The following is a 26,892-nucleotide window of genomic DNA, read 5'->3' as shown; positions in this document are numbered from 1 at the left end:
GGGCACTAGAATCTTAGTGCTGTTATCAAAAATTTTTGATAACAGCACTAAGCCTTAGTGCTCGGAAAACAGCACTAATGAGCGACAATGAGTACTAAGGAGCGTTGAAACTGATTCTGACTTATGAAAAAACACGAGATATCGCTCGTTAGTGCTCTTTAATGCTCCTTAGTGCCAGGTGAAAACCATGCTTAAGACGTAACGCTAGATGCGTCAAGTCTTACGCAAGTTTAATTTCGAAAAATTTTCTATTATAAATTTCCAATGCTTTAATTTCAATTTTATAAAAAAAGCAAAAAACAAAAAAATTGGTCTTTTTGACACAAAGAGAAAATCTCGAATTAGATATTCAACAAAGAAAAAAAACAAAGTACGAAAATATATATCTTGCCTCAAGATTTATTAAAAGGGTTGCTTTTTAATGCAGCCATATGTTTGAATATTCTTGAGTTTAATATTAGAATTTTCCAAAACACCAAATTCATTACCACTCTGGTCTACTGACTAATTTTATGCGTAAATCAGCTTATTGACGTCACTATTTGATAGGAGCTTTGCCATTGAATGATCCCAATTTTTTTTTAACATTGTTTTGAAGCAATTTCGTCCATTAAAAATCCTCAATGTGTGGAAGATTCTCAAGTACCTTTGTAATACAATCAAGTCCTATGATGATCGTTTACACCTTTACGTTCACCTAAATAGATCTGTTATTACAATTAAAAGAATGTAAGGATTGTCTACGGTCGTCATCTTTGTTCAGTTGGCGTTAAAGCGGAGTTAAGGAAGCGTTAACAAAATCGTTTGGTACGCATATAAAAATTAGCGCGAAAAAGCTTAACGCCTTAAGCTTATTTGCAAAGAAAGAAGAAAAAAATATGTATCGTTGAAATAAATTATAAACAAACGCTTTAAATACAAACAAAAAATCCAATATGATTTTACGTTTTCCAATATGAATAACTAATATTCTGTCCACATAACAGTATTATTAAACCAATACATATTATGTATACGACCCTGTCCACATGACAGAAAAATAGTCTACGTGATGAATTTAGAAAATACTAAAAAGGTATTCGCAAATAAAACGTAACAGAAGTAAAAAAAAATTCATGAATTGTAACCACTGCACATAACATCACAATGTTTTGGCTGTGCATTGCGAAAATCGATTTTTTATAGAATATATTTCACTATTTTACCCTTGTGTCCAGTATCACAAGAAATTGAGAACAAAATTTGCAAAGGCGAACAATAAATACAACTTTTGGGATATGTAGCTAACCTTCCTTCATACAAAGCAGGCTTTCTTCTTGTCTTGTAAATAAATTACAAGTCTTGTAAATAAATTTTTGCAATGTATATAAAAATGATAAAATTGAAAACTAAAAGAATTAGACAAAATAAGCTAGCTAAATTTAATTACAAAAATATAAAAATATGACAAAGGGATAAACGTGTTTTTGAAGTCCATACTAACAGACGCGTTTTCTATTGAACATTAAGAGTATGTGCATGGCGTTACTCTTGCATTGTGGATGTCGGTCAATCGAGTAACGAAAATTCTTTTCTTTCTATAAATGAAAAGCTGCCACAAGAAAACGCTAAACAATCCCTCCTGCGTTCGATTATTCACATCCGTGTGTTCTGTCTACATTCGTGTCATACGTCATCGAATGGTTAAATTTACGTGCACCGATTGCACGTTTTTGGGCAGTATATGTCCAAAAGTACTGATTTAAGAACACAGTAGTTTTTTGCTTTCCATGCTTCGCATTCCGATGTTCTTATTGTGTCTGCACAGATTAACTTATCTAAAAGAAAACATTGAATGTATATCGAGAAAAGAAAAAAAGGAAGAGAAATTTGCTAAGCATTAATACATTTTATTTATTATCTCAGTACTCTTATTCGGCGTCTGTGATTTTTAGCCATGCTACGGTCACACGAAATGCAATATATAAAGTACGAGGGAACACGGGGATTTATCCACGGGATTAATAATGCCTGTATTTTCTTCGCCATGGGGGCCGATTTGGTGCTGAAGATGCACGAAATAGCGATGTCTAAAGCATATACGACGGGCCAACCTGTGGAGTCTGCAGGGACTAATAAAACTAGTCTTTATAAGAAGTTGAATTTTACGGAACTCTAGAATTTTTTCTTAATATTTGTTCAGGAATGAAAAGCTTGCATTGTGATGTGCAGTAATACTATAAGAAAATTGTAGTTGTGAAAAAGTGAATGTGTAACGCCAAGAAATTATTCTCACACTCTATAAAAACACGCACACACGCATATGTGAGCAAAAATAAAAATGCTGCTAAATTGTTAAGTACTCTTACCTTTCTTGCATTTGCGCAAACAAGTTAAAGACTCTTCAAAATTATTCTTGTTTCCACCACAACCGGAATAAATAAAACTGGAACATACGTTTTTGCTTCGATCGTAATAATAACGCACTGTTCTTTCACCACAATCACCTGAAACTCTTGGCATATCACATTCTGTCTCGTACACTAAAAGAAATACATGACTGTATATTTGATATCCCAATGGCCGTGCAAGGTGAAGTCATTTGAAAAAACAACTAACACTGGGGTTAGTAAAATAGTAATAGGGTAGGTGGATTTTCCGAAACGTTTTTAATGTAGAATAAAGTTAAGAAATTGAAATGGATGGTAAAATTTCACCACCGCACCAATAGTGAGTATATGTTATTCATTTATTTATTTCGCCGATCTATACGTTTGAAACTAACAAAAAATGTAAAAAAAGTCCTGCAGCAATAATAGGAAGAAAAATTCCAGAAAACTTGAATTTAGTTATTAACAAGAGGAAATTTTACCTGGACAACCCTGTTGGTTTGGACCAGTAGCAGGTGTCAGCCCATCACTGCAACAACCGAAATTACTATTAGCATTGCATCCAGGTATCAGTACTGCAGACACAGATTCTAAATCTAAATAGTAAAATCAAATGACGAATAGGTGACAAGGTTATTCCAAATGTGGTTAGTTGCATACTTTCAGATCGAACCACTCTTTAAATCTCACAATAGAACTTTGAATCTCATAAAAAGCGAGTTTCTAAGTTGGTTAAAAGATTAGGTCAAGAATGTAAGAATTTAGCACGTACCTGATTCAATACGATGGTTTATTCCCAAAAAGTTGTCATTCGAGCAGGTGTCGCTGCAATGTGTTTTGGTTTGAAAGTTGTTTCCATTGCCATCGCATCCTCCCCATATGAAAGATTTACACGCTTCCGTTTCTTTGTCATAATACCAGCGTGTTATGGAAGCTTTGCAGGGACCAGTAGTAACTGGCATTTCACAAACAGACGAGTATTCTATAATGATTATAAATAATGAATATTTCCTTACATTTCATTGGTGTGAAATTTATCAACTTTAAAAGTCACTAAATGCAAACATGTGCTCAAACAAGCATTTCATGTTGACGCATAAAGGCAACTTGGAGTTTCTGACTAATAGATTAAATATGTTTGAGCATGGAGGAATAAAATTGGTCTCTCTTATACTTCCATGGTTAGCTAGCGTACCTGGACATCCTGTATAATTTTGGCCAAGAGCTGGAGTAACACCATCCAGACAGCAACCATAGTCACTATTACAATTCAGAGATACAGGTGCAGTTGTTGTTGAAGTCGGAATACGTTCTGAACATGTCGACATGCATTCTGTTATCGATTTGAAATTGTTACCATTTCCTCCACAGCCACTAAAAATTGGAAGAAATCATTTAAACTGCAACTGTTTGTCTCTCCAGTCTCGTATGATGAGAATGCGTTGGTGACATCGCGGTAATAAATTTACGGTAATATAGATGTGTTACCAATATAGTAAAGGCGTAAGTTACAGTAAAATAAAAAATTTAGCAAAAACAAACAAATATCAACAAGTAATCAATAAGAAGTGTCAGCAAAAAGAAACGATATGAGAATAGAGAATTGATTTCTCGTTCCCTTATCTAACGAATACTTCTATCAAAATATGCAATTTCTCTTTGAAGTTTCATAAACACCAACAAAAATGTTCGTCGATTCAGAACTACGCTATATATATTGAAGGTAACTGTCATCCAAGCCAGTCAACAGAATCGATATGTACATAAACATGATCTAAGTGGGAGAAAAACACCGTAGTAGCTTGACGTAGGACACGTCAGTTTCACATACCTGTAAGTATCTAAAAGACATGCATCAGACTCAGCACTATAATAAAATCTTGGTTCACCATCGTTGCAGTTCCCGCGATCAAATGCGAGCTTACATACTTCCTTGCGTGGCAACGTCGTAACATCTAAAGGAATTTAGGTAAAAAAATTAGCAAGCTGTAGAAAAAACATTGTTAACATTCAATTTAGTATCTATATAAGTAAGCCTGAAAACAATGCCCCCTTAATTATTTAGGTAAATGTCAAAATAATCATTGAATATAAAACCAGCGTCAAATTAACTATATCATCAATTCTTTAAACAATCAAAATATAAACAGTTAAATAGTAACAATGTTTTGCCCGTGGGCGTGGCTGTTTCTTTCTTCGAACAAATGAGTCTAATCGTCGTCTTAGTTCAATCAAGTGAATTTAGAACGGGTACTTCTTAGTACTTCTACTTACACAAAAGGGTGCTTATTCAGCTTAGCAACAAATACAGTCTAGGATTTAAAAAAATAATTGTCAAATCATACCGACAACCGGAATATGAGTTGATGTTTTACCAAATATCCGGTCATAAGTGTCAACAATATAATGCTTGGTAGGGGCGTCAGTTGTTTCGCTTTCTACTGTCGAGGCTGCAGCGGTTTTTACATTGCCCACAGTTACAGTAACAGTTGTTTTTGGCAAAACAGAAGTGCCTTCCTGACTTTTAGATGTAGAAGCAGTAGTTTCAGGTAAAGCAGTAGTTTTCACAACGCCATCAGTCACAATAGAAGTGGTTTCAGGTGCAGCAGCAGTTGTTTTATCACCATCAGTGACAACAGATGTTATTTCAGGTACAGGAGTTGTTTTAACATCACCATCAGTAATATTAGACGTTGTTTCAGGCGCATCAGTTGTTTTTACATTACCATCAGTGACAATAAAAGTTGTTTCAGGTGCAGCGGTAGTTTTTGCATCACCATCAGTGACAATATACGTTATTTCAGGTACAGCAGTAGTTTTTACAACATCATCAGTGACAATAGATGTTGTTTCAGGTGCAGCAGTTGTTTTTACAACAACATCAGTGACAATAGAAGTTGTTTCAGGTGAGGCAGTAGTTTTTACAACATCATCAGTGACAATAGATGTTGTTTCAGGTGCAGCAGTTGTTTTTACAACACCGTCAGTGACAAAAGACGTTGTTTCAGTTGAAGCAGTTGTTTCTACATTACCATCAGTGACAATAGATGTTATTTCAGGTGCAGCAGTTGTTTTTACATCAGCACCAGTGACAATAGATGTTATTTCAGCCGCAGCAGTTGTTTCTACATCACCATCAGTGACAATAGAAGTTGTTTCAAGTGCAGCAGTTGTTTTTACATCACCATCAGTTACAGCAGCAGTTGTTTCAGCCGCAGAAGTAGTTTTTAAATCGGCATCAGTGACAATAGATGTTATTTCAGGCGCAGCAGTAGTTTTTACATCATCATCAGTGACAATAGACGTTGTTTCAGGTGATGCAGTAGCTCTTACAACATCATCAGTGACAATAGAAGTTGTTTCAGGTGAGGCAGTAGTTTGTACATCGCCATCAGTCCTAGCAACAGTTGCCTCGGCTGAAGCAGTAGTTTTTATATCACCATCAGTAACAATAGATGTTATTTCAGGTGCAGCAGTTGTTTTTACATCAGCACCAGTGACAATAGATGTTATTTCAGGTGCAGCAGTTGTTTCTACATCACCATCAGTGACAATAGAAGTTGTTTCAAGTGCAGCAGTTGTTTTTACATCACCATCAGTTACAGCAGCAGTTGTTTCAGGTGCAGTAGTAGTTTCTACATCACTATCACTGACAATAGACGTTATTTCAGGTACAGCAGTAGTTTTTACAACATCATCAGTGACAATAGAAGTTGTTTCAGGTGTAGCAGTTGTTTTCACATCTTCATCAGTGACAATAGATGTTATTTCAGGTGCAGCAGTTGTTGTTACATCACCATCAGTGACAATAGAAGTTGTTTCAGGTGCAGCAGTTGTTTTTACAACACCATCAGTGACAATAGATGTTGTTTCAGGTGAAACAGTATTTCTTACAACATTATCAGTGACAATAGAAGTTGTTTTAAGTGCAGCAGTTGTTTTTACAACACCGTCAGTGACAATAGACGTTGTTTCAGTTGAAGCAGTTGTTTCTACATCACCATCAGTGACAATAGATGTTATTTCAGGTGCAGCAGTTGTTTTTACATCAGCACCAGTGACAATAGATGTTATTTCAGCCGCAGCAGTTGTTTCTACATCACCATCAGTGACAATAGAAGTTGTTTCAAGTGCAGCAGTTGTTTTTACATCACCATCAGTTACAGCAGCAGTTGTTTCAGGTGCAGTAGTAGTTTCTACATCACTATCAGTGACAATAGACGTTATTTCAGGTATAGCAGTAGTTTTTACAACATCATCAGTGGCAATAGATGTTGTTTCAGGTGCAGCAGTTGTTTCTACAACACCGTCAGTGACAAAAGACGTTGTTTCAGTTGCAGCAGTTGTTTCTACATCACCATCAGTGACAATAGAAGTTGTTTCAAGTGCAGCAGTTGTTTTTACATCACCATCAGTTACGGCAGCAGTTGTTTCAGCCGCAGAAGTAGTTTTTAAATTGGCATCAGTGACAATAGATGTTATTTCAGGCGCAGCAGTAGTTTTTACATCATCATCAGTGACAATAGACGTTGTTTCAGGTGAAGCAGTAGATCTTACAACATCATCAGTGACAATAGAAGTTGTTTCAGGTGAGGCAGTAGTTTGTACATCGCCATCAGTCCCAGCAACAGTTGCCTCGGCTGAAGCAGTAGTTTTTATATCACCATCAGTTACAGCAGCAGATGTTTTAGAAGTAGCAGTAACTTCTACATCACCATCAGTCACAACAGCAGTTGTTTCTGGAGAAGCAGTAGTTTTTACATCTGCAGCAGTTCCAGTAGCAGTTGCTTCAGATGCAGCAGTTGTTTTTACATCACCATCAGTGACAATAGATGTTATTTCAGGTGCAGCAGTTGTTTTTACATCAGCACCAGTGACAATAGATGTTATTTCAGGTGCAGCAGTTGTTTCTACATCACCATCAGTGACAATAGAAGTTGTTTCAAGTGCAGCAGTTGTTTTTACATCACCATCAGTTACAGCAGCAGTTGTTTCAGGTGCAGTAGTAGTTTCTACATCACTATCACTGACAATAGACGTTATTTCAGGTACAGCAGTAGTTTTTACAACATCATCAGTGACAATAGAAGTTGTTTCAGGTGTAGCAGTTGTTTTCACATCTTCATCAGTGACAATAGATGTTATTTCAGGTGCAGCAGTTGTTGTTACATCACCATCAGTGACAATAGAAGTTGTTTCAGGTGCAGCAGTTGTTTTTACAACACCATCAGTGACAATAGATGTTGTTTCAGGTGAAACAGTATTTCTTACAACATTATCAGTGACAATAGAAGTTGTTTTAAGTGCAGCAGTTGTTTTTACAACACCGTCAGTGACAATAGACGTTGTTTCAGTTGAAGCAGTTGTTTCTACATCACCATCAGTGACAATAGATGTTATTTCAGGTGCAGCAGTTGTTTTTACATCAGCACCAGTGACAATAGATGTTATTTCAGCCGCAGCAGTTGTTTCTACATCACCATCAGTGACAATAGAAGTTGTTTCAAGTGCAGCAGTTGTTTTTACATCACCATCAGTTACAGCAGCAGTTGTTTCAGGTGCAGTAGTAGTTTCTACATCACTATCAGTGACAATAGACGTTATTTCAGGTACAGCAGTAGTTTTTACAACATCATCAGTGACAATAGATGTTGTTTCAGGTGCAGAAGTTGTTTCTACAACACCGTCAGTGACAAAAGACGTTGTTTCAGTTGCAGCAGTTGTTTCTACATCACCATCAGTGACAATAGAAGTTGTTTCAAGTGCAGCAGTTGTTTTTACATCACCATCAGTTACGGCAGCAGTTGTTTCAGCCGCAGAAGTAGTTTTTAAATTGGCATCAGTGACAATAGATGTTATTTCAGGCGCAGCAGTAGTTTTTACATCATCATCAGTGACAATAGACGTTGTTTCAGGTGAAGCAGTAGCTCTTACAACATCATCAGTGACAATAGAAGTTGTTTCAGGTGAGGCAGTAGTTTGTACATCGCCATCAGTCCCAGCAACAGTTGCCTCGGCTGAAGCAGTAGTGTTTATATCACCATCAGTTACAGCAGCAGATATTTTAGAAGTAGCAGTAACTTCTACATCACCATCAGTCACAACAGCAGTTGTTTCTGGAGAAGCAGTAGTTTTTACATCTGCAGCAGTTCCAGTAGCAGTTGCTTCAGATGCAGCAGTTGTTTTTACATCACCATCAGTGACAATAGATGTTATTTCAGGTGCAGCAGTTGTTTTTACATCAGCACCAGTGACAATAGATGTTATTTCAGGTGCAGCAGTAGTTTCTACATCACTATCACTGACAATAGACGTTATTTCAGGTACAGCAGTAGTTTTTACAACATCATCAGTGACAATAAAAGTTGTTTCAGGTGCAGCAGTTGTTTTCACATCTTCATCAGTGACAATAGATGTTATTTCAGGTGCAGCAGTTGTTGTTACATCACCATCAGTGACAATAGAAGTTGTTTCAGGTGCAGCAGTTGTTTTTACAACACCATCAGTGACAATAGATGTTGTTTCAGGTGAAACAGTATTTCTTACAACATTATCAGTGACAATAGAAGTTGTTTTAAGTGCAGCAGTTGTTTTTACAACACCGTCAGTGACAATAGACGTTGTTTCAGTTGAAGCAGTTGTTTCTACATCCCCATCAGTAACAATAGAAGGTGTTTCAAGTGCAGCAGTTGTTTTTACGTCACCATCAGTTACAGCAGCAGTTGTTTCAGGCGCAGAAGTAGTTTTTAAATCGGCATCAGTTACAATAGATGTTATTTCAGGTGTAGCAGTAGTTTTTGCATCACCATCAGTGACAATAGATGTTATTTCAGGCGTAGCAGTAGTTTTTACATCATCATCAGTGACAATAGACGTTGTTTCAGGTGAAGCAGTAGCTCTTACAACATCATCAGTGACAATAGAAGCTGTTTCAGGTGAGGCAGTAGTTCTTACATCGCCATCAGTCCCAGCAACAGTTGCCTCGGCTGAAGCAGTAATTTTTATATCACCATCAGTTACAGCAGCAGATGTTTTGGAAGTAGCAGTAATTTCTACATCACCATCAGTCACAACAGCAGTTGTTTCTGGAGAAACAGTAGTTTTTACATCTGCAGCAGTTCTAGTAGCAGTTGCTTCAGATGCAGCAGTTGTTTTTACATCACCATCAGTGACAATAGAAGTTCTTTCAGGTGAAGCAGTAGTTGTTACATCGCCATCAGTGACAATAGAAGTTGTTTTAGAAGCAGCAGTAGCTTTTATATCGCCATCAGTAACAACATCAGTTGTTTCAGGTGAAACAGTAGTTTCTACATCGCCTTCAGTTCCAGCGGCCGTTACTTCAGGAGCAGCAGTAGTTTTTACAACAGCATCAGTCACAACAGCAGTTGATTCAGGAGAAGCACTAGTTTTTACATCGCTATCTGTTACATCAGCCGTTGTTTCAGGACCAAGAGTAGTTTCTACAACGTCATCAGTCACAAGAGCAGTTGTTTCAGAGGAAGTAGTAGTTTCTACATCGCCATCAGTTACAGTAGGAGTTGTTTCGGCTGAAGCAGTAGTTTTCTCAACGCCAGCAGTTACAACAGCAGTTGTTTTAGAAGCAGCAGTAGCTTTTACATCGCCATCAGTCACAACATCAGATATTCCAGGTGAAGCAGTAGTTGCTGCATCACCATCAGTGGCAATAGAAGTTGTTTCAGGTGAAGCAGTAGTTTTTGCATCACCATCAGTGACAATAGATGTTATTTCAGGCGCAGTAGTTGTTTTTACATCACCACCGGTGACAATAGAAGTTGTTTCAGGTGCAGCAGTAGTTTTTACATCGCTACCCGTGACAATAGATGTTATTTCAGATGCAGCAGTTGTTTCTACATCACCATCAGTGACAATAGTAGTTGTTTCAGGTGTAGCAGTAGTTTTTGCATCACCATCAGTGACAATAGATGTTATTTCAGGAGCAGAAGTTGTTTTTACATCACCACCAGTGACAATAGAAGTTGTTTCAGGTGTAGCAGTAGTTTTTGCATCACCATCAGTGACAATAGATGTTATTTCAGGAGCAGAAGTTGTTTTTACATCACCACCAGTGACAATAGAAGTTGTTTCAGGTGCAGCAGTAGTTTTTACATCCCCACCCGTGACAATAGATGTTATTTCAGGTGCAGCAGTTGTTTCTACATCACCATCAGTGACAATAGAAGTTGTTTGAGGTGCAGCAGTAGTTTTTACATTGCCACCCGTGACAACAGATGTTATTTCAGGTGCAGCAGTTGTTTCTACATCACCATCAGTGACAATAGAAGTTATTTCAGGTGTAGCAGTATTTATTGCATCACCATCAGTGACAATAGATGTTATTTCAGGCGCAACAGTTGTTTTTACATCACCACCAGTGACAATAGAAGTTGTTTCAGGTGCAGCAGTAGTTTTTACATCGCCACCCGTGACAATAGATGTTATTTCAGGTGCAGCAGTTGCTTCTACATCACCATCAGTGACAATAGAAGCTGTTTCAGGTGTAGAAGTAGTTTTTGCATCACCGTCAGTGACAATAGATGTTATTTCAGGCGCAGAAGTTGCTTTTACATCACCACCAGTGACAATAGAAGTTGTTTCAGGTGCAGCAGTAGTTTTTACATCGCCACCCGTGACAATAGATGTTATTTCAGGTGCAGCTGTTGTTTCTACATCACCATCAGTGACAATAGAAGTTGTTTCAGGTGTAGCAGTAGTTTTTGCATCACCATCAGTGACAATAGATGTTATTTCAGGCGCAGCAGTTGTTTTTACCACATCATCAGTGACAATAGAAGTTGTTTCAGGTGAAGCAGTAGTTCTTACAACATCATCAGTGACAATAGAAGTTGTTTCAGGTGTAGCAGTTGTTTTTACATCTTCATCAGTGACAATAGATGTTATTTCAGGTGCAGCAGTTGTTGTTACATCACCATCAGTGACAATAGAAGTTGTTTCAGATGTAGCAGTAGTTTTTACATCCCCACCCGTGACAATAGATGTTATTTCAGGTGCAGCAGTTGTTTCTACATCACCATCAGTGACAATAGAAGTTGTTTCAGGTGCAGCAGTAGTTTTTACATCGCCACCCGTGACAATAGATGTTATTTCAGGTGCAGCAGTTGTTTCTACATCACCATCAGTGACAATAGAAGTTGCTTCAGGTGTAGCAGTAGTTTTTGCATCACCATCAGTGACAATAGATGTTATTTCAGGCGCAGCAGTTGTGTTTACCACATCATCAGTGACAATAAAAGTTGTTTCAGGTGAAGCAGTAGTTCTTACAACATCATCAGTGACAATAGAAGTTGTTTCAGGTGTAGCAGTTGTTTTCACATCTTCATCAGTGACAATAGATGTTATTTCAGGTGCAGCAGTTGTTGTTACATCACCATCAGTGACAATAGAAGTTGTTTCAGGTGCAGCAGTTGTTTTTACATCACCATCAGTGACAATAAAAGTTGTTTCGGCTGAGGCAGTAGTTTTCACATCTCCATCAGTTACAACAGCAGTTGTTTTAGAAGCAGCAGTAGCTTTTACATCGCCATCAGTGACAATAGAAGTTCTTTCAGGTGTAGCAGTAGTTTTTGCATCACCATCAGTGACAATAGATGTTATTTCAGGAGAGGCAGTAGCTTTTCCATCGCCATTAGTCACAACATGAGTTGTGTCAGGAGCAGCAGTAGTTTTCACATCGCCATCAGTTACAGCAGCAGTTGTTTCATGTGAGGCGGTTATTGTTACATCGTGATCAGTTATAGTAGCAGTTGCCTTAGGTGTAGCAGTATTGGATTCTTTGTTGGTACTACCAGCAGTAGTTGTTCCAGTTGAAAGAGCAGTGTCAGCTGTGCTTGTTTCTAGGGTGGCAGTGGTCTGTACCATGCTGTCTGTAACATCAGCGGTAATTTTTTGAGAAGCAATCGTTTTTAGTTCTGCAGTGACTGTGGTGGAGTCTTGATTCGTCTTCACTTGAGGGAAGGTTTCCGTTATAGCATGTGTAATTGGTAGTGTATTTGGTATCGCAGAAGTTGTGTCCACATCTCTGTCAGATTCGGTAATAACCTCAGGTGGCATAGGTGTTGGGAATGTAGCTGATGTTTCTGCTGACGTATATGTTGTTGTTTTTGTAGTGGTAGAAGTAGGGGGTAGTGTACTTGTTTCTTTACCGTTACACCTATTATTACATTCTTGAAGAGTTAAGAAATTATTCATATTACCTTGACATCCGGAGTAGGTAAAATGCTGGCATGATTTCGTTTCAGCGTTGTAATAAAACCTCTCTATTGAACCTGAGCATCCTCCAATGGCTTTTGGCATGAGACATATATTTGAGTATTTTGGACAATTACTTTTATTTTTTCTTCTTGGAGTGACTCCATCACTGCAACAACCATAACTGCTTTGACAACCTTTTCTTTCAACTTCATTATTGCAGAATCCACAAGCGTTGGGACATCTTTTAATCATGAATTGCTTGTAGCGTTTACAATAACGTGGTTTAGCATAGCGTAAACATTTTTGTGGTTCAACATCTTTGCAGACCTTGGATTCAGCTGTAAAAAAATACCATACGGTGCTTCATGAAGAAACGACAACGTTGCATTTAAGTCCAGCGTTAACAAACTGTTCATATTCATGTATATATTTTAGGAGAAAAAAACCTTTATTTGTTCTCTCAAAAATATTTGCGAGTTAATTTTACTAGAAGTTATAAGAACGTTAAGTATTTTAGTATAACTCTTCGTGCGTTGTCATAATAGCAAAATTGTAATTGGCCAGTAACCAAAAAACAAAATCGGTCATCCCTTCGCATTCAAGGCTCTACTTTTTGTCGAATGACATCAATTAATTTTAACATTTTCGTTTAAGTGGAAACCCGATTTTAGTGAGCGCATTTTCGGAAACTAAAGATAAAGACGAATTTCATCTGTAGTTATTTCCGAGAATGACATTACAGGGAAATTTTAAGTATTAATTTTCGCAAATGTAGCAAAAAGTAGTATAGGCAAAAAGGATAACGATCGTGCTAATTCTAAGAAGTCATACGTAATTGCAACAATTAAAAAAACTTACGCTTGGGACAAACTGGAACGCTGCTGGTTTTAGTTCCTCCTATCTCATTCCCATCTTGATCCACGCACCAGCAATACTTGTTCCAACACTGGATCGAGCTGAACTTGCCTTCTGAAGTACAATTTGGGTAATAAAATTTTTGACCATCAGAAAGACTGATTTTCAACGATACCTCCTGTCTTTTTCGACATTCTGTAAGCGTTGCTACTAAAAAGAAATTTGGCTAAATATATAAATTGTAGAATGATAAATCCACGGAAAACACATTTTTAGGTATCGGTCCGGAATTTTTCTTAACATTAAAGCAATCTGAAAGTTGGAAGCTGATAGCAGCTCCCGTAAATTAACTTTTGCGATTATCCATAGCGAGTTTTTAGATAATTTCGCAGGAACCAATTTTTGTGAAACAGACAAACATTTTTTTTCTTATCTCTAAAAAAAGAATTTTTTTTAATGATTTACGTAAATTAACTAGCACTTGATAAATATTAGAACTCGCTAAGATAGAAAATATCAGTTCCTAGAAAAAAAATCTTATAACCATATTTCTTATATTAAAAACAAAATTCAAATGCTTTAAAGCTAAGTACCAGCTATATTAGTTGTGATTTTTAATGTTTTAGTTTTTGTTGATGAAGATGAAGTTGTCGCGGCTGCAGTAGTGGTTGTCTTTCTTGTAGTTCTTAATTCTTTCTCCACAGTAGCTTCTGTAGATGTGGCAGCAGTAGATGTGGCAGTACTAGAAGTTGTAGTTGCTTTAAGAGTTGTCTGTCTTTTCGGTTGAGGTGTTGTTGTAGATTTTGGTTTTGGAAGCGGTGTAGTGGTGTCTGCTTTTTCTTTTAAAATACATTCATAGTTACAGACAGTTTCACTCTCAAATCTATTTTTATTGCCTCCACAACCACCGAAAAAGAACACTTCGCAACGCTTCGTGTCGACGTCGTAGAAAAAGCGTGGTAAATATTCTTCACACGGGCCAGTAGCTGCAGGCATGTGACAGTATGAGGCATACCCTAAAAGAAATATATGTTAAATTACATAACATAAATAAGTTTAATAAAGATATCAGACAGTGTGTCATCTCTACTTAATCAATTTATACTTACGTGGGCAACCAAATGATCCTCTTCCGATAGCTGGAGTGACGCCGTCAGAGCAACAACCAAATTCACTGTCACATCCAGGAATGACAGGCCCGCCAACAGCATTTGTAGGATTGGCTCCTGATGTTGTAGGAGGAGCTACAAGAGAACGAAATAAATTTGGGGACATGATAGATGTCAAAATGTTACCTAAAATTCGTCATTCATAAAAAGTATTAGTAAAAACTATAAGCGATGTGATGGAATGGATACACTCAAAGGTTCTGGAAACAAGGAAAACTGCTTTTTGATACAACATGTGAACCGAACATACCTAAATTGTGAATACATCTATTTTCACAGTCTCTTTTTGTTTGAAATCTGTTGTCGTTACCTCCGCACCCAGAATAAATAAAAACCTCACAACTTTTCTTTCTTTGATCATAATAATATCTCTGATAGGTTGATCCACATTCTCCTTCTTGCAACGGCTGGTAACAAATACCATCTAAAAGATGAAGAAAAACTCTTATAAATAGAAACACTAACTAAATTATCAATACAAACAAAATCGTACTCATAATGAATTTTAATTTTCTCTGTTTCGTGCTTACCTTTTACCGGTGGAGGTGGCGTGGTTGTGTTCGGTTGTTCAATTTCTAAATGACCAATTATTTATAGAACAGTAAGTGGAGAAACAGGTCAGAAGTACAAGTTTATTCTGCCTACTGTACTTGAGGCTTTCTAATTTGAGAGATGTGAGTTAGCTAGTTTTATGAGAAAGATGATTAAATAAGTATAATATTGAGTCATTAGTCAGCTTTTTATTCCTATCAAGTATAATCTTTATGTATTTTTTATTGTATAACATTTAATCTATTTTATGAACAAGTGGCAATATCACAGGCAAATTGTGCTTGGATTTGAAAGTACAAAACGTGCATTAAAGTTGGGAATAAATGAATGTTACAGTAGAATTCAAACTAGTCCAGGATGTAACAAACCTTTCAAACACTTCTCTTCGCAATCAGCCCGCGTCCCGAACCTGTTCCCGTTACCACGACAACCACCATAAACAAAACGTTTGCACTCGTTACCAGCAGGATCGTAATACCACTTTTGAAATCTTGCACGACACTCTCCGGTTCTTTTGGGCATGTCACATACAGAAGCGAATACTAAGTAAAGCAGAAGAATAAATACTATATTTTTTTCCTTTGAGCTTAAAATATGATCAGTTTCAGTAACTTAGTTATTTTGCGTATGTTGTAAAATTGCTTTCTCTTAGATTTTTCATACAATGAATACCACTAGAAAGTTGCATTTATACTGTTAGTTTCAGCTGATAGCCAACTTACATGGACACATGTAATCATTAGGTCCTTTGGCAGGTGTAATGTAGTCTAAACAGCATCCATATGGACTTGAGCAGCCAGGTCTCTTAGGCACGTATTTGGATGAAGTGCCATCTGAAATAAAAACGTTCATCAAAAAATTACAATGGAATATAGGAAACATAGCATTTGGGAAAATATAAAACGCGAGGAACTCGTCATATACATGTATTTACATAAGCAAGTTTAAATTTGATTTAAACAACACTTTTTTAGGACTCATTTTTTAATTTATTACTGGGCTGTTTGTTCTAACTGTAAATATGCATAATAACGTGAGTTAGCTTAAAAATTACCAGTACAATAACCACAAGTTTTTCTGCAATACACCGACATGTAGTGATGCATTTGACGACAAAAGTTGACATATGAAGCACAATCTTGTCTTTCGTCTTTGCACACAGCTGCAAATAAACAAAAACACAGGAGTGAGAAATGACAGCCACATATAGACGTCTGGGCAGCACTTTCGATACATTAGAAAGTATTTTTTTATGAAATTAAATATTTTTCTAACAATTACCACCTACCAGCAGCACAGTTAGGCATTTTCCCTTCGGTCCTAGTTCTTCCTAATTCACGACCTTCCTTGTCAACACACCAACATTGTCCAATAGTACCCCAACATTGCACTTGCTTGAATTTTCCTTCTTCATCGCACTGAGGTTTGAATGCACCAATAAAGCTGTTTTTGGACTGAAGATATTCACACTTTGTTGGCAATCCTATACATAGTGTATAAACGTGAAAATAAGGAAAATACTTTTTCTTGACAACATGTACAAATCGCTGGTTATCTTTTTTAATAATATGTTAACAAAAAAATATTTGTGATACCATGACTTTCATAATTATTTATTCGCCCTTTTAAGCTATGAACATGTTTGCCCTTTCTAAGTTATTACAATAACGAATATACTTTTCTTTGAATACAAAATACTTTAATTAAGTAGTATTGAGAAAAGAAACTGACTTATATAAACTTACGTGGACAACCTTCACCATTTGGACCTTTAGCAATTGTTCGTCTGTCTTGGCAGCAACCATAAGTAGTGTACTCACAATTCTTGACACCTGGATAGAAAAGAATACAACTCCGGTTTAAACAGATTATTAAAGGAAAATCGGAAATTTTTAACTAAACGTGTTTCGACAGAAATTAATACCTGGACACCCTTCAAAATGAAAACCTTGTGCAGCAGTGACTTCATCAGGACAACATCCAAACTCTTTTCTGCGACAATTTTCAGCTAAGAGATACAACAATTACTCATATCAGAGCAAAAACTTAAATGGTGTATATAGTTGAATATCTGAGGTCTTTTGACAAAAAGTCTATAAAAATAAAAGTTAGGATGGATGCTGTTCAAGTAACGATTTTACTCACCCAATTTAGTGCAGTTAGGTTTGTTTGGAAAATAAGTTCTACTGCTAAAAACTTCTTTTCCATGTTCATTTACACACCAGCATAGTCCAACAGATGGCCAACATTGAAGAGGTCTGTAATCCCCATTAGATTTACATGTCACTATAAATTTGTTACGTTTTTTGCTCAAACGATCTATTCTAAGTTCATTTTGGCAGGGAGTTGAGATAGTGGATTCTTTATCTAAAACACCATCATGGAATAATATAACTTCCTCAACATTTACTTTTGTACAAAATATTGCTCATTTATTGCTCATTTGCTAATTTTACAAGATTTAAGTATTTTCAAATAAACAAACAACAAACAAATAATCCAAATTAAGCTAAACGTACCACAAAAAACTTGTTGATTGTTGACATAGAATACTGCCTTACATGTTCGACACAAGTTTACACGACATTCTGCATTCGAATAACCTCTGCATTGAGCATCCAAACAAGGATTTCCTTTACAACCAACAAGTGGTACACCTGGACCACAGCGATCTTCAACTTTTAATTCTGTCTTTGAAACTAAATTCAATTTCAAGTAATATATAATATATAAAACAATTTCAAGTAATATATATTTTTAGGTTTAACCACTGCTACTACCAGAGCATTTGAAGTTAATGTATATGTGATATGTAAAACAAAGCTTATTGATGGAAACTTTGCCTTTAAATCACAACAAATATTTTCATAAACTATAGATTTCTCACCTATCTAAAAGCATTAATGGAATTGTAAAGAAAATGAGTTCATAATGTTTACCTTGGGAGGTAGATAAAGTGGATGCTGGCTTTGTGTTATCAACTATAACAAAAACAGTAGAGGGCTTTACTATATAGAGCTGTAATGCGGTCCAGTGTTTTAGTAGGAAGATTTTTCAGTAGTCAATAGCCATATAACAAACAGTAGCATCAATAACAGATATAGTTTAAAATTTCAATTTATTTAAAGATCTACTTACAGTTATAACAATCTACTTTCTTGTCATTGATAAAAAAAACTGCCTTGCATTCACCACACAAACTCAACTTGCATTTAGCTGTTGGATGAGCTGGACATAATTTTGCATTACAATAGTTTCTATCACAGCTAACAATTGGGACACTCACAGGACAATCATCAAAAAATTGAACATTTTCTTGATGAATTGATGTTTCTAAAAGGAAAAAACAACCAATTAAGTGTGTTTGTAACTTATTCCTACTATTTATGCTAAACATACATGCATCTACATGTGTGTTTAGCATAAATAATAGTTTGATTTCTGTTAAAATTATAAATCACTTTTTTAAAAAAATATATAAATGTTTAAAAAAGCAAACAAGAAAATTTTTCCTTACTTTTTCCTCTATGTAACAAAGCACAATTGACATAATTAAAACTAACCTTCAGAATTTAATAGCAGATCACGCCTTATCCGCTTATCTAGAGAAAAAACGCTTCCTCATAAATATGCAGTTTCAATAAATGTAAGTCTTACTATACAAGAGCAGACAGTCACAAACTCTGCAAACATTTTAACATAAAAAGAAATTATGTAATTATATAATATATTGCACCCCTCTGAAAAAGTACCTCTTTGAAAAAAACATCTTCGGGTTTGCCTATTATTAACAACAGATTCCCCAAAACAAAAATCAAAATTACGTTTCTTGGTATAAAACATTGCATCACTTGTATAAGATAATGTGTTGATCTGCAGAAACATATGCAGCAAACTTATTTCAGTCCATGCACAATATATTCAAAAGTTTCCAATTCAATAAAAAAAATTAACTATAAGCCAAACAAATACATACCAGTACATCCAATGCAATTTGGATTAAGTCCTAGAAATTCTCTTACTTCTTTGTCACTTGGATATGACAAAGAATCTGGTACAACTAAAAAAAAAATATCTTATAAACCTGAAAGTGCAATAGTTGATGGAGTTTTTACACAAAAAATGAAAGCCACACTTAATAAATTTGAGGTTAAGAATTTCTATAAATGAAACATTATACTTAGCTATATTATACACAAAAATTAATTTTTGCATAGAACTAAGAAAACTTAGCTGAACTCTGGCTTAAGAGAACCATGTGTTAGGAACACATTCTATTCAAGAAAAGTCTGACTTTTAAACATTACCTAAGAACCAAATGCATAACAAAAATTAGTCAGGTTATATTTTATATTTATTTCGTAAAAAGTATGTAAGATGTACATTCTCGTATCCAGTTTGATATTGTAATTTGTATAAATGCTGCTGTTACTTGTCATTAATATTATTTATACTAGCATCTTTTTAAAAGCATTCAAATGTATATAATACAATTGAAGTAAACCTTTTGTATCCCAGCTATATCTGAAAAACCAATATATATATATACAAAGTCAACCTGCTTTTCTTAGTTGTTGGGTCTAATTGACATCCTTAGCTGCTCATAATTGGGGAATATTTTCATCATTAGAACTTAAGCACATGTGTATTTCAATATTGAATTTTCACTTATATCTTATGGTATAGTTATTAAGAATCATGGGACTTAAACTACAACACACCATATTCTTGAAAAATCAATGTAGCTAGCTAGCTAGCTAGAAAACAAAAAAGTTATTAGTTATTGCTCAATGTTTATTTTTTCACTTAGTAATGTTTATATATGGTTTTATTAAAATTTTCCCTGTATTTGTTACACGTTAAAATTATTATGTTTACATTAAAAATAAACACTGTTTTATCCGCCATATTTTGTAGAGGAAAGAAAAAACCTTTATGTGGTAGCTCAAAAAACAGTTTACAAATGAACTCAAATGATTTAACGCAAATAATAAACATTAAAAACAAATATACTTATTGAATGAACGTTTGTTAGGAAGTTTTATTTCCTCCCACATACATTACATCGCATAAAAAAACATAGCCATAGCTGAACATCTTGAAATGACTACGCCAATTTATTTTTTCAACGCACATGTTTTAAATGCCCCATATTTGTTTATAAATTATGTAACGCCGACACGAAAGTAGCTACGTGAAAAAATTTGCGCGTATTCCATGTGCCTGATTTGTATGCCTGGAAAGTACCCCGTAAAGTTAAAATGTCCCGCGAATGCTTAAAGATGCTTTTTAAAATTGATATGCTTACGATAATAATAGAAACACAGAAAAAACTTTAAATGCGTTTATTGAAAGAATATTCAAGGAACATTCGTAAAAGATTTTGTTTTTTTATCACACTACAAAAACTCACACTTCTCTGTCAATTATGACACAAAATAAGTTTTGTAGTTGAATGACTGAAAACAAATTCTTATTTTAAAATTTCGCACGTTACTCAGTTCTCACAATGAAATAGTTCTTCGTCCAGTTACTAGTCGTATCGAAAAACCTTCTAAGCGTAAGGTGTCACACGTTCATTTACTACGACTTACACAGGTCCTTCTTCAAATTTCGTATCAGTTACAAATTCGTGGTCACATTTTTTCCTTTGTAAATTAACCTAAATTTAGATGAACATTTTGCTTTTAGTGTCTATTTTTTCCAACTTAATGACTGGAATGAATATTTGAGTAACAAAGACAAGCCGTCATAATTTGTTTCACAAGACTTCTGTCGTAGCCCCTTAAATGTTAATAACGTGACGCGTATGTCAACAATCATGTATTCAAAACAAACAGATATACGACATCGTACGCATACTTGACAAATCTTACTGTCTGTTGTCAAGGATTTGAGTAGTTGAGACATAAATCGCATAGTTGAGAAGTATTAGGACTCCAACAGTAGAACCTTAAAACAGTAGTAGAAGTGATTTATATTATATGTGATTAGCTTCACTAATTTTGAGAGAAGTAACCAGAGAGAGAAGTAAGCCAATTGTTTCCAAGAGGGACCACAAGCTTAAAACTTCTATTTCAGCTACAAAACTCTCCGAAATTTTAGCCGGAATCGACAACGGGCTTATTATTTGGACATGGTTCGAGCGCTCTACCGACCGAGCTACGGAACCCTAACAGCAATACAGTGAACATAGCTATTACCAAGACACAAGAAGCATTTGTAGCCCATTGAACAACACTATTCAGAGCATGATGTCATGGCAACATCATAACAAATATAACATTATATTTTTGCGATATATTTATCATAAAACATATCATAATTAACAATTTTAATTAACTTCCTAGAAATACACAAAATAATTCCACTCACCATCTGTAAAAAAGAAAGTGAAGAAAACAGCCACAAAAGCTAGTTTAGTATAGCCATCCATGTCCAGCATGTATGAATATTCGTCGCGCTTAAGAGCACGATCTTCAACGTCTGGCTACACTTAACAATACTTGTGATTGAGATATTACTTCATCTGTCCGTAGTGTTTACGCCGTGAGCCGGAAATTATGAGTTCACAAGATATCAACCGTGATATCAACAAACTTATCTTCAATGTTAGAATTCAACCCGTGTTTGTGTAAACATGGTTTGTCTTACCAAAACATTTATCTATTGTTTTATCGCTTTGTCACTGTTCCGCCATACGACCTATGATAATGGTGTTATTGTGTATATAAATATTTATACTGCCGGGGGTGTGTGTTTTTACCAATTCAATTCTTTGTCAGCGTCTTATGTGGGATATTTGATATTTTTCCCACTGCAAATTTTAACCCTAAACGACGAAATATTTGTGGGACTGACTAAAATAAAATCTGAGTGGAATATACACAGATATGATAAAATAATGTATATCACAGAAGAAAGAAAGTCTTGAAAAATACTAAATATAAAAGTTCCAATACATTTTGGTTGATCGTGTATAAAAGTAGTAAATGTTTTCTAATTTTTGAGTATACTTCATGTTTAACATTTATGATATATTCTATACATATGGTTATATAACCAGATATAACGAAAACTTAATAAATAAAATTATCGGCAGTGACAAAAACGAGTGTACGAGCAGTGAAAATACATCGTATGAAGTGTTATATTTTACCGTGTATGTGCCCCTTAGATATTTGCCACGTGAAAAATCGTTCAGTTGAGACTATAAAAACAAAATACAAGCTTAAACACGATAATGTAAAAAGTAAATAGATGTAGCCGTCAATTTTTTCTCTGTTTTTAGTAAAAGAAGAAAAATAATTTAAGATTTTACCACCTTTGCAAAACCCCCGGTTTAGTTGCTGTAAAATGTACTATTTCGAGAGATGACTGTTTAGCTGGAGCACATGGAGAATTGACAACGAAGAATTCTTTTGTTTCTAAGTCATGTTTGTTTATACATTACAGATGAAATCCTTTCATATTCGGTTTGCTTTGTCCACTCGGAAAATAAATATTCCTTAAGACAACTAATTCAAATGACGAACCAGGGGAAGAGCACAATAATACGTGCGTGTGTTAGAGATGTTAAAGGCTCAATGCGACAAAATAAAAGTTCCATAAAAATGATAGTATTGTTAGAGATACAAGTAAACAGTTGTGTCATTAAGAGAACAGTTGAGGTGTATAGGATTTAAAACTTTTCATGTGTCCTTATACTTAATTTATTTACATTTTGCCGACTTTTTGTCTTGCGTGTAATCTTAAAGAAACTTTTGATATGTTATTCCAGAATGCATGCTTTTTATGTGAAATACGTATATGCACATTGGAACACAGTCTAAAATAATTTAGACAGTCAAAAACACGGGTTGAGATTTAGCCATTTCAAATCCAATAATCCATTCAACGGAAAAAAACACATGAATACTGTTTTTAGGTTTGTACTATTGCTGAGTCAGCAAATATTATTGGATAACAAGATAGTACGGGAAGGGGGGGGGGTGTAAACATAACAATAGCGTGACTTCTTCCAACACCAGCACGTTATACGATGTCATGTTAAACAGTTGTTGACTGTTTATTAAATAAGCGATTTACTTACGTAAGAAAGCTATCGAGTGGTTCAGTCTTACGATATTTCTTCACTTCAAGGTAATTTTAGTGTCACAATAGATAGTGGTGAGTCCCGGTACTGTTTCTTATGCATCAAGATTCTTATACAAAAAATATGTAACATGATACAGTAACCGTTTGCACATCCTGTTTTCACAACTGTGAACGGATGAAAAATCTACTCCAGAAAGGGTTAAGGAAGGTGGTTTAGGAAAAATAACGTATCCTTTATCTTCCATGTAACTGAGTTTAATAAGTAAAATATTACCGTTCACTTAAAACATTATTGAAGAATAAGTAACTATAATTTTATCAAAGCTTGGATGATCTTTAAACTTTATAAACAAAATCAGAAACACAAACAGATTACGCAGTTAGTAACAACATGAAATAGTCTGTTATAAGCCACAAATTCCTTTCAAGCTTCCTTTTTAGCTTCACTTTGAAGGACGTTCTTGTAAAGAGCTTCGCCGATAAAGTGAATACACTGATTCTAGCAATTTTAACGTGCTTAATACACCGTAACGTTTTACCGCCAAAAACAAGTCATAGTAGACTAGAAAACGATTAGGAACATATAGAACGTGGAGTTTAAGAAAATCAAAGCTTAATTTATAAATAAATAAATAATTGTAATTACATAACCTGGAATATTGAGACTCAGCTAAAATGAAAAACAAATTGCTAATTATTGACAAAGTTCTAATTAGCTAAATGTATACACTTTGTTTTTTTGAATCTGTGATTTTCTCACACTTTTTAAATTGCTTTTTTCCGGTGATAAGTTGTAAGAAGCATACCTTTCTCAAGTTATTGCTTATAAAGTTTAAGTTTACTGGCGCGGCCTCAGAATAATTTGAGAATACACTCAAAAATAGGCCCAAACAATTACTACGGTATTATTAAATAAAAACTTGTGTTTGAAAAATAAATATTTTGTGTTATTATGTGTGCTGCAAAGTAGACAAAAACACCACAAACATCTGATATTTAAGATATTCTCACGGCTCCTGCCCCACTTTTAAATTTGCCGCCATTAAATTGTTGTTATTGTTGGGTTGTAGAAATACGCGTATTTCTATGTTAATAGCAAAAATAAGTGCTCACTTTAAGCGCTAAAAAATATCTTCAGAAAAACAAGATGTATTTACAGCTAGTCATTATAATAATAGAACAACCGTCACCTAGGCGATATTGCGACACTGTTGCAAGACGAAACATATGATCACTTGATTTTTTCTTTTGTGATCTTGACAATAAGAAATCTTGCGTAAACTTTTTTGTATCTTGCACGTTTATCACTTCTTGGTATCCTGCTATGAAAGTGTCATGGCTGCAAAAAAAGTAATGATAATAAGAAGGCTGTACATTTCAAGTACATGAGATAAAATTTTAGAGAACTTCATTATATTCCAAATCAGTAAAAGATATACCCTGGGTTACTAATTTGAATTTGCTACTGTACCAACATGGATTATTCAAAAAATCAATGGCCTAATCCGGATTCTGTCTTTAAAAACTGTGTTTACAGATTTTATAAAACTAGCTTTAACGCATATCAGAGCTAAATACTTTTTTCTTTCTAAATTTTTGAATTTCCTGGAAAAGGTTCTATTTTTTTACACAAATCCGGTAGATAAAACGTGAAATACCATACGGGATAATTTACTCCGCTTGCTGACCCCTGAGGGTACGAAGTTTACTGTAGCAACAAAGTGATTTCCCTTTAACAACAGTCAAATTGCATTCACACTTGATCGTTCCGAAAGCATTAGAAATTAGAACATATAGAAAATGGGATTGAATTATTGTCTCTTGGTATATGTTCCAGGTGTTAAAGGCATGTGGACTTTGCTTATTAAACTCGCGTTTTTGTAAATCGTCTTATTTTCTAATCCATTGCATATATAATTATTGCACTCAAAAAATCTCACACTAAGGGCGGTTGAGTGGGTCTGCAAAACTAACTAACGATGTGTGATATTATCCCGCTTATTCCGGCCACTTATTTTCTTGGTCACCTGACAAAATAAAGTATACATTGACTGTATCTTGACATACCCGGTTATAAGCCTTTAATAAATTCATGCATCACCATCATCCCATGTTGATGGTGTGGAAAAGGAATATGGTAACATACAACCACAAATCTTCTTTGTTTTCCCTCTTTAAAATGTAAATAAAATCAAGGCATTATTTAATCGATGACTAAACAGACAAATATTTTGAGCAGTGTCATTACATTGCGTCACCATTACTCAGACTTGACAACCGGAACACTTCATTGTCCAATGATGACAAGAAGTCAAAGGGATGTTGACACAAGGACATCGTCATCACCGACACAATAAGTGCTTGTTCCTAATCATAACTTTAGCTAATTATAATTGTTTATTAATCTCGCTTATTTTTATTTATAAACGGTACATATAAAAAACAAACATTCAAGAAAAAAATGTAGCATCACCTTCTATAGAGTTTTCTTCAAACTTATGATACACTTATTAAAACCGAGTCGAGGATAAAGATTTATTCTCCTAGTTGTAACATAGTAAAGCGTGATGGTGCTTCCTTACTTAATTAAGTTTGTGAGGACCGAGATTTGAATAAACTAGAAATGTTAGAACGGGAGAAATATGGAGGAGAAAAATGTTTTCAGAATAGGGAGAAGTCACCATTACCCATTTTTTAAAATCTAAAAGGAATATGGATTATCTAAGACTTTTAATGTTTCTGATATTTTCTGTTAAAACAAATTACCACGAGCAACGCAACTAATATACATATATTTACGTTGCACTATTCCTGCGTCATTCATTTTCGCAATTTTAGCCCCAAAATCATGACTTACAAGTTTAGTTCATGATACAACTAAATGAATCCAATTACATTTTTCCATAAAATGTATTTTTGAGTGTCTCAAAATCAAGTTATGGCTTTTATCGACTAGTAGTTTTGTTGTGGAATGCTTATATTAATGTTAAAGGTCGTGAGTTTAATCTCTGACCGAGTAACACCAGAGATGATAAAGTGTGAAGCCATCCTTTCTGCTTTTTCCATAAAGTGTATTAGCCATATTTCTACATAGTCATGTAGAAACCATCGTGTGTTGTTTTCAGCACCAGAAAATAGGTGGTTGTCTATTTAAGAGATTGCTTCACTTGATGGCTTCCGTACCGTAGCTTAAAATAACTAGTACTTCTTTGCAGACCCCCTTCCTTAATTTAAATGGACAGTATCAGTAGAAACTAAAGAGACATCCTCAGTACTTTCTAAAAAGTCGGATACTGTACTGTAACCATATAAGATTTTATTTTGTCGCCAAAACAAATTGTTGTGGGTTCGTCTAGAGTTCGAGTGGATTTTGTTCCAATGTTGATACACATAAATATATAAGTCATAATTTGAAAAAGCGTTCTCAAAATACTTCCAAGAAAATGCTGCACAGAATGTAGAAATAGAATCTGTACCGGAACTCGAGCACTTTTTGGGTTTAAGTGGAATTAAAATTGAACAGAGCATTTTAAGTTTGGCATGTGTGAAAAACTCTCTACAGGAGGATGTTGATAAATTTTATGAATCTGCCACTAAATATGTTATTTCTATGACAACAC

General features: G+C 35.0%; 1 protein-coding gene and 1 long non-coding RNA gene across 7 annotated transcripts; both read right to left on the bottom strand.

Moving 5' to 3' along the window:
- Positions 1-881: 881 nt before the first annotated feature.
- On the bottom strand, positions 882-21,826 carry LOC130624194 (mucin-5AC-like). 6 transcript variants are annotated; one of them, XM_057439767.1, is made up of 26 exons: positions 21,551-21,826; positions 19,152-19,235; positions 18,739-18,777; positions 18,314-18,508; positions 18,115-18,156; positions 17,695-17,874; positions 17,321-17,542; positions 17,100-17,183; positions 16,921-17,007; positions 16,464-16,658; positions 16,230-16,337; positions 15,898-16,008; positions 15,544-15,717; positions 15,154-15,198; positions 14,874-15,047; positions 14,564-14,698; positions 14,048-14,470; positions 13,458-13,664; positions 6,194-12,937; positions 4,715-6,091; positions 4,201-4,324; positions 3,565-3,743; positions 3,142-3,351; positions 2,852-2,965; positions 2,349-2,522; positions 882-1,817 (listed from the first exon to the last, which is right to left on the bottom strand). In XM_057439767.1, exons 1-26 carry the CDS (start codon positions 21,618-21,620, stop codon positions 1,690-1,692), a joined length of 11,625 nt encoding a protein of 3,874 aa, XP_057295750.1. In that variant the 5' UTR covers positions 21,621-21,826; the 3' UTR covers positions 882-1,689. The 6 variants fall into 6 exon arrangements, with proteins under 6 accessions (XP_057295750.1, XP_057295749.1, XP_057295748.1 ...); XM_057439766.1 differs by having other exon boundaries at positions 4,715-7,468; positions 7,571-12,937; XM_057439765.1 differs by having other exon boundaries at positions 4,715-7,763; positions 7,866-12,937.
- A 2,559-nt stretch (positions 21,827-24,385) lies between these two features.
- Positions 24,386-25,445, bottom strand: LOC130624365 (uncharacterized). The gene is made up of 2 exons (XR_008981202.1): positions 25,340-25,445; positions 24,386-24,611 (listed from the first exon to the last, which is right to left on the bottom strand). It is a non-coding gene; the product is annotated as an uncharacterized LOC130624365 (long non-coding RNA).
- Positions 25,446-26,892: the final 1,447 nt, after the last annotated feature.

The sequence above is a fragment of the Hydractinia symbiolongicarpus genome, chromosome 13 (genome assembly GCF_029227915.1).
Source record: "Hydractinia symbiolongicarpus strain clone_291-10 chromosome 13, HSymV2.1, whole genome shotgun sequence".
In the NCBI taxonomy this organism is placed as follows: Eukaryota; Metazoa; Cnidaria; class Hydrozoa; order Anthoathecata; family Hydractiniidae; genus Hydractinia; species Hydractinia symbiolongicarpus.
Note: the sequence above shows the minus strand (reverse complement) of the source record. Positions and strands in the feature narration are given on the sequence as shown.

Bases quoted from the DNA above. Each gene is read 5' to 3' on its own strand.
- LOC130624194 (XM_057439763.1), bottom strand. From the start codon at position 21,620: ATGCTGGACATGGATGGCTATACTAAACTAGCTTTTGTGGCTGTTTTC. The intron at 14,471-14,563 runs GTAAGTATAAAT...TATTTCTTTTAG, and splicing joins AGGATCATTTGGTTGCCCAC to GGTATGCCTCATACTGTCAC. The intron at 4,325-4,714 runs GTATGATTTGAC...AAATTCCTTTAG, and splicing joins AACTCATATTCCGGTTGTCG to ATGTTACGACGTTGCCACGC.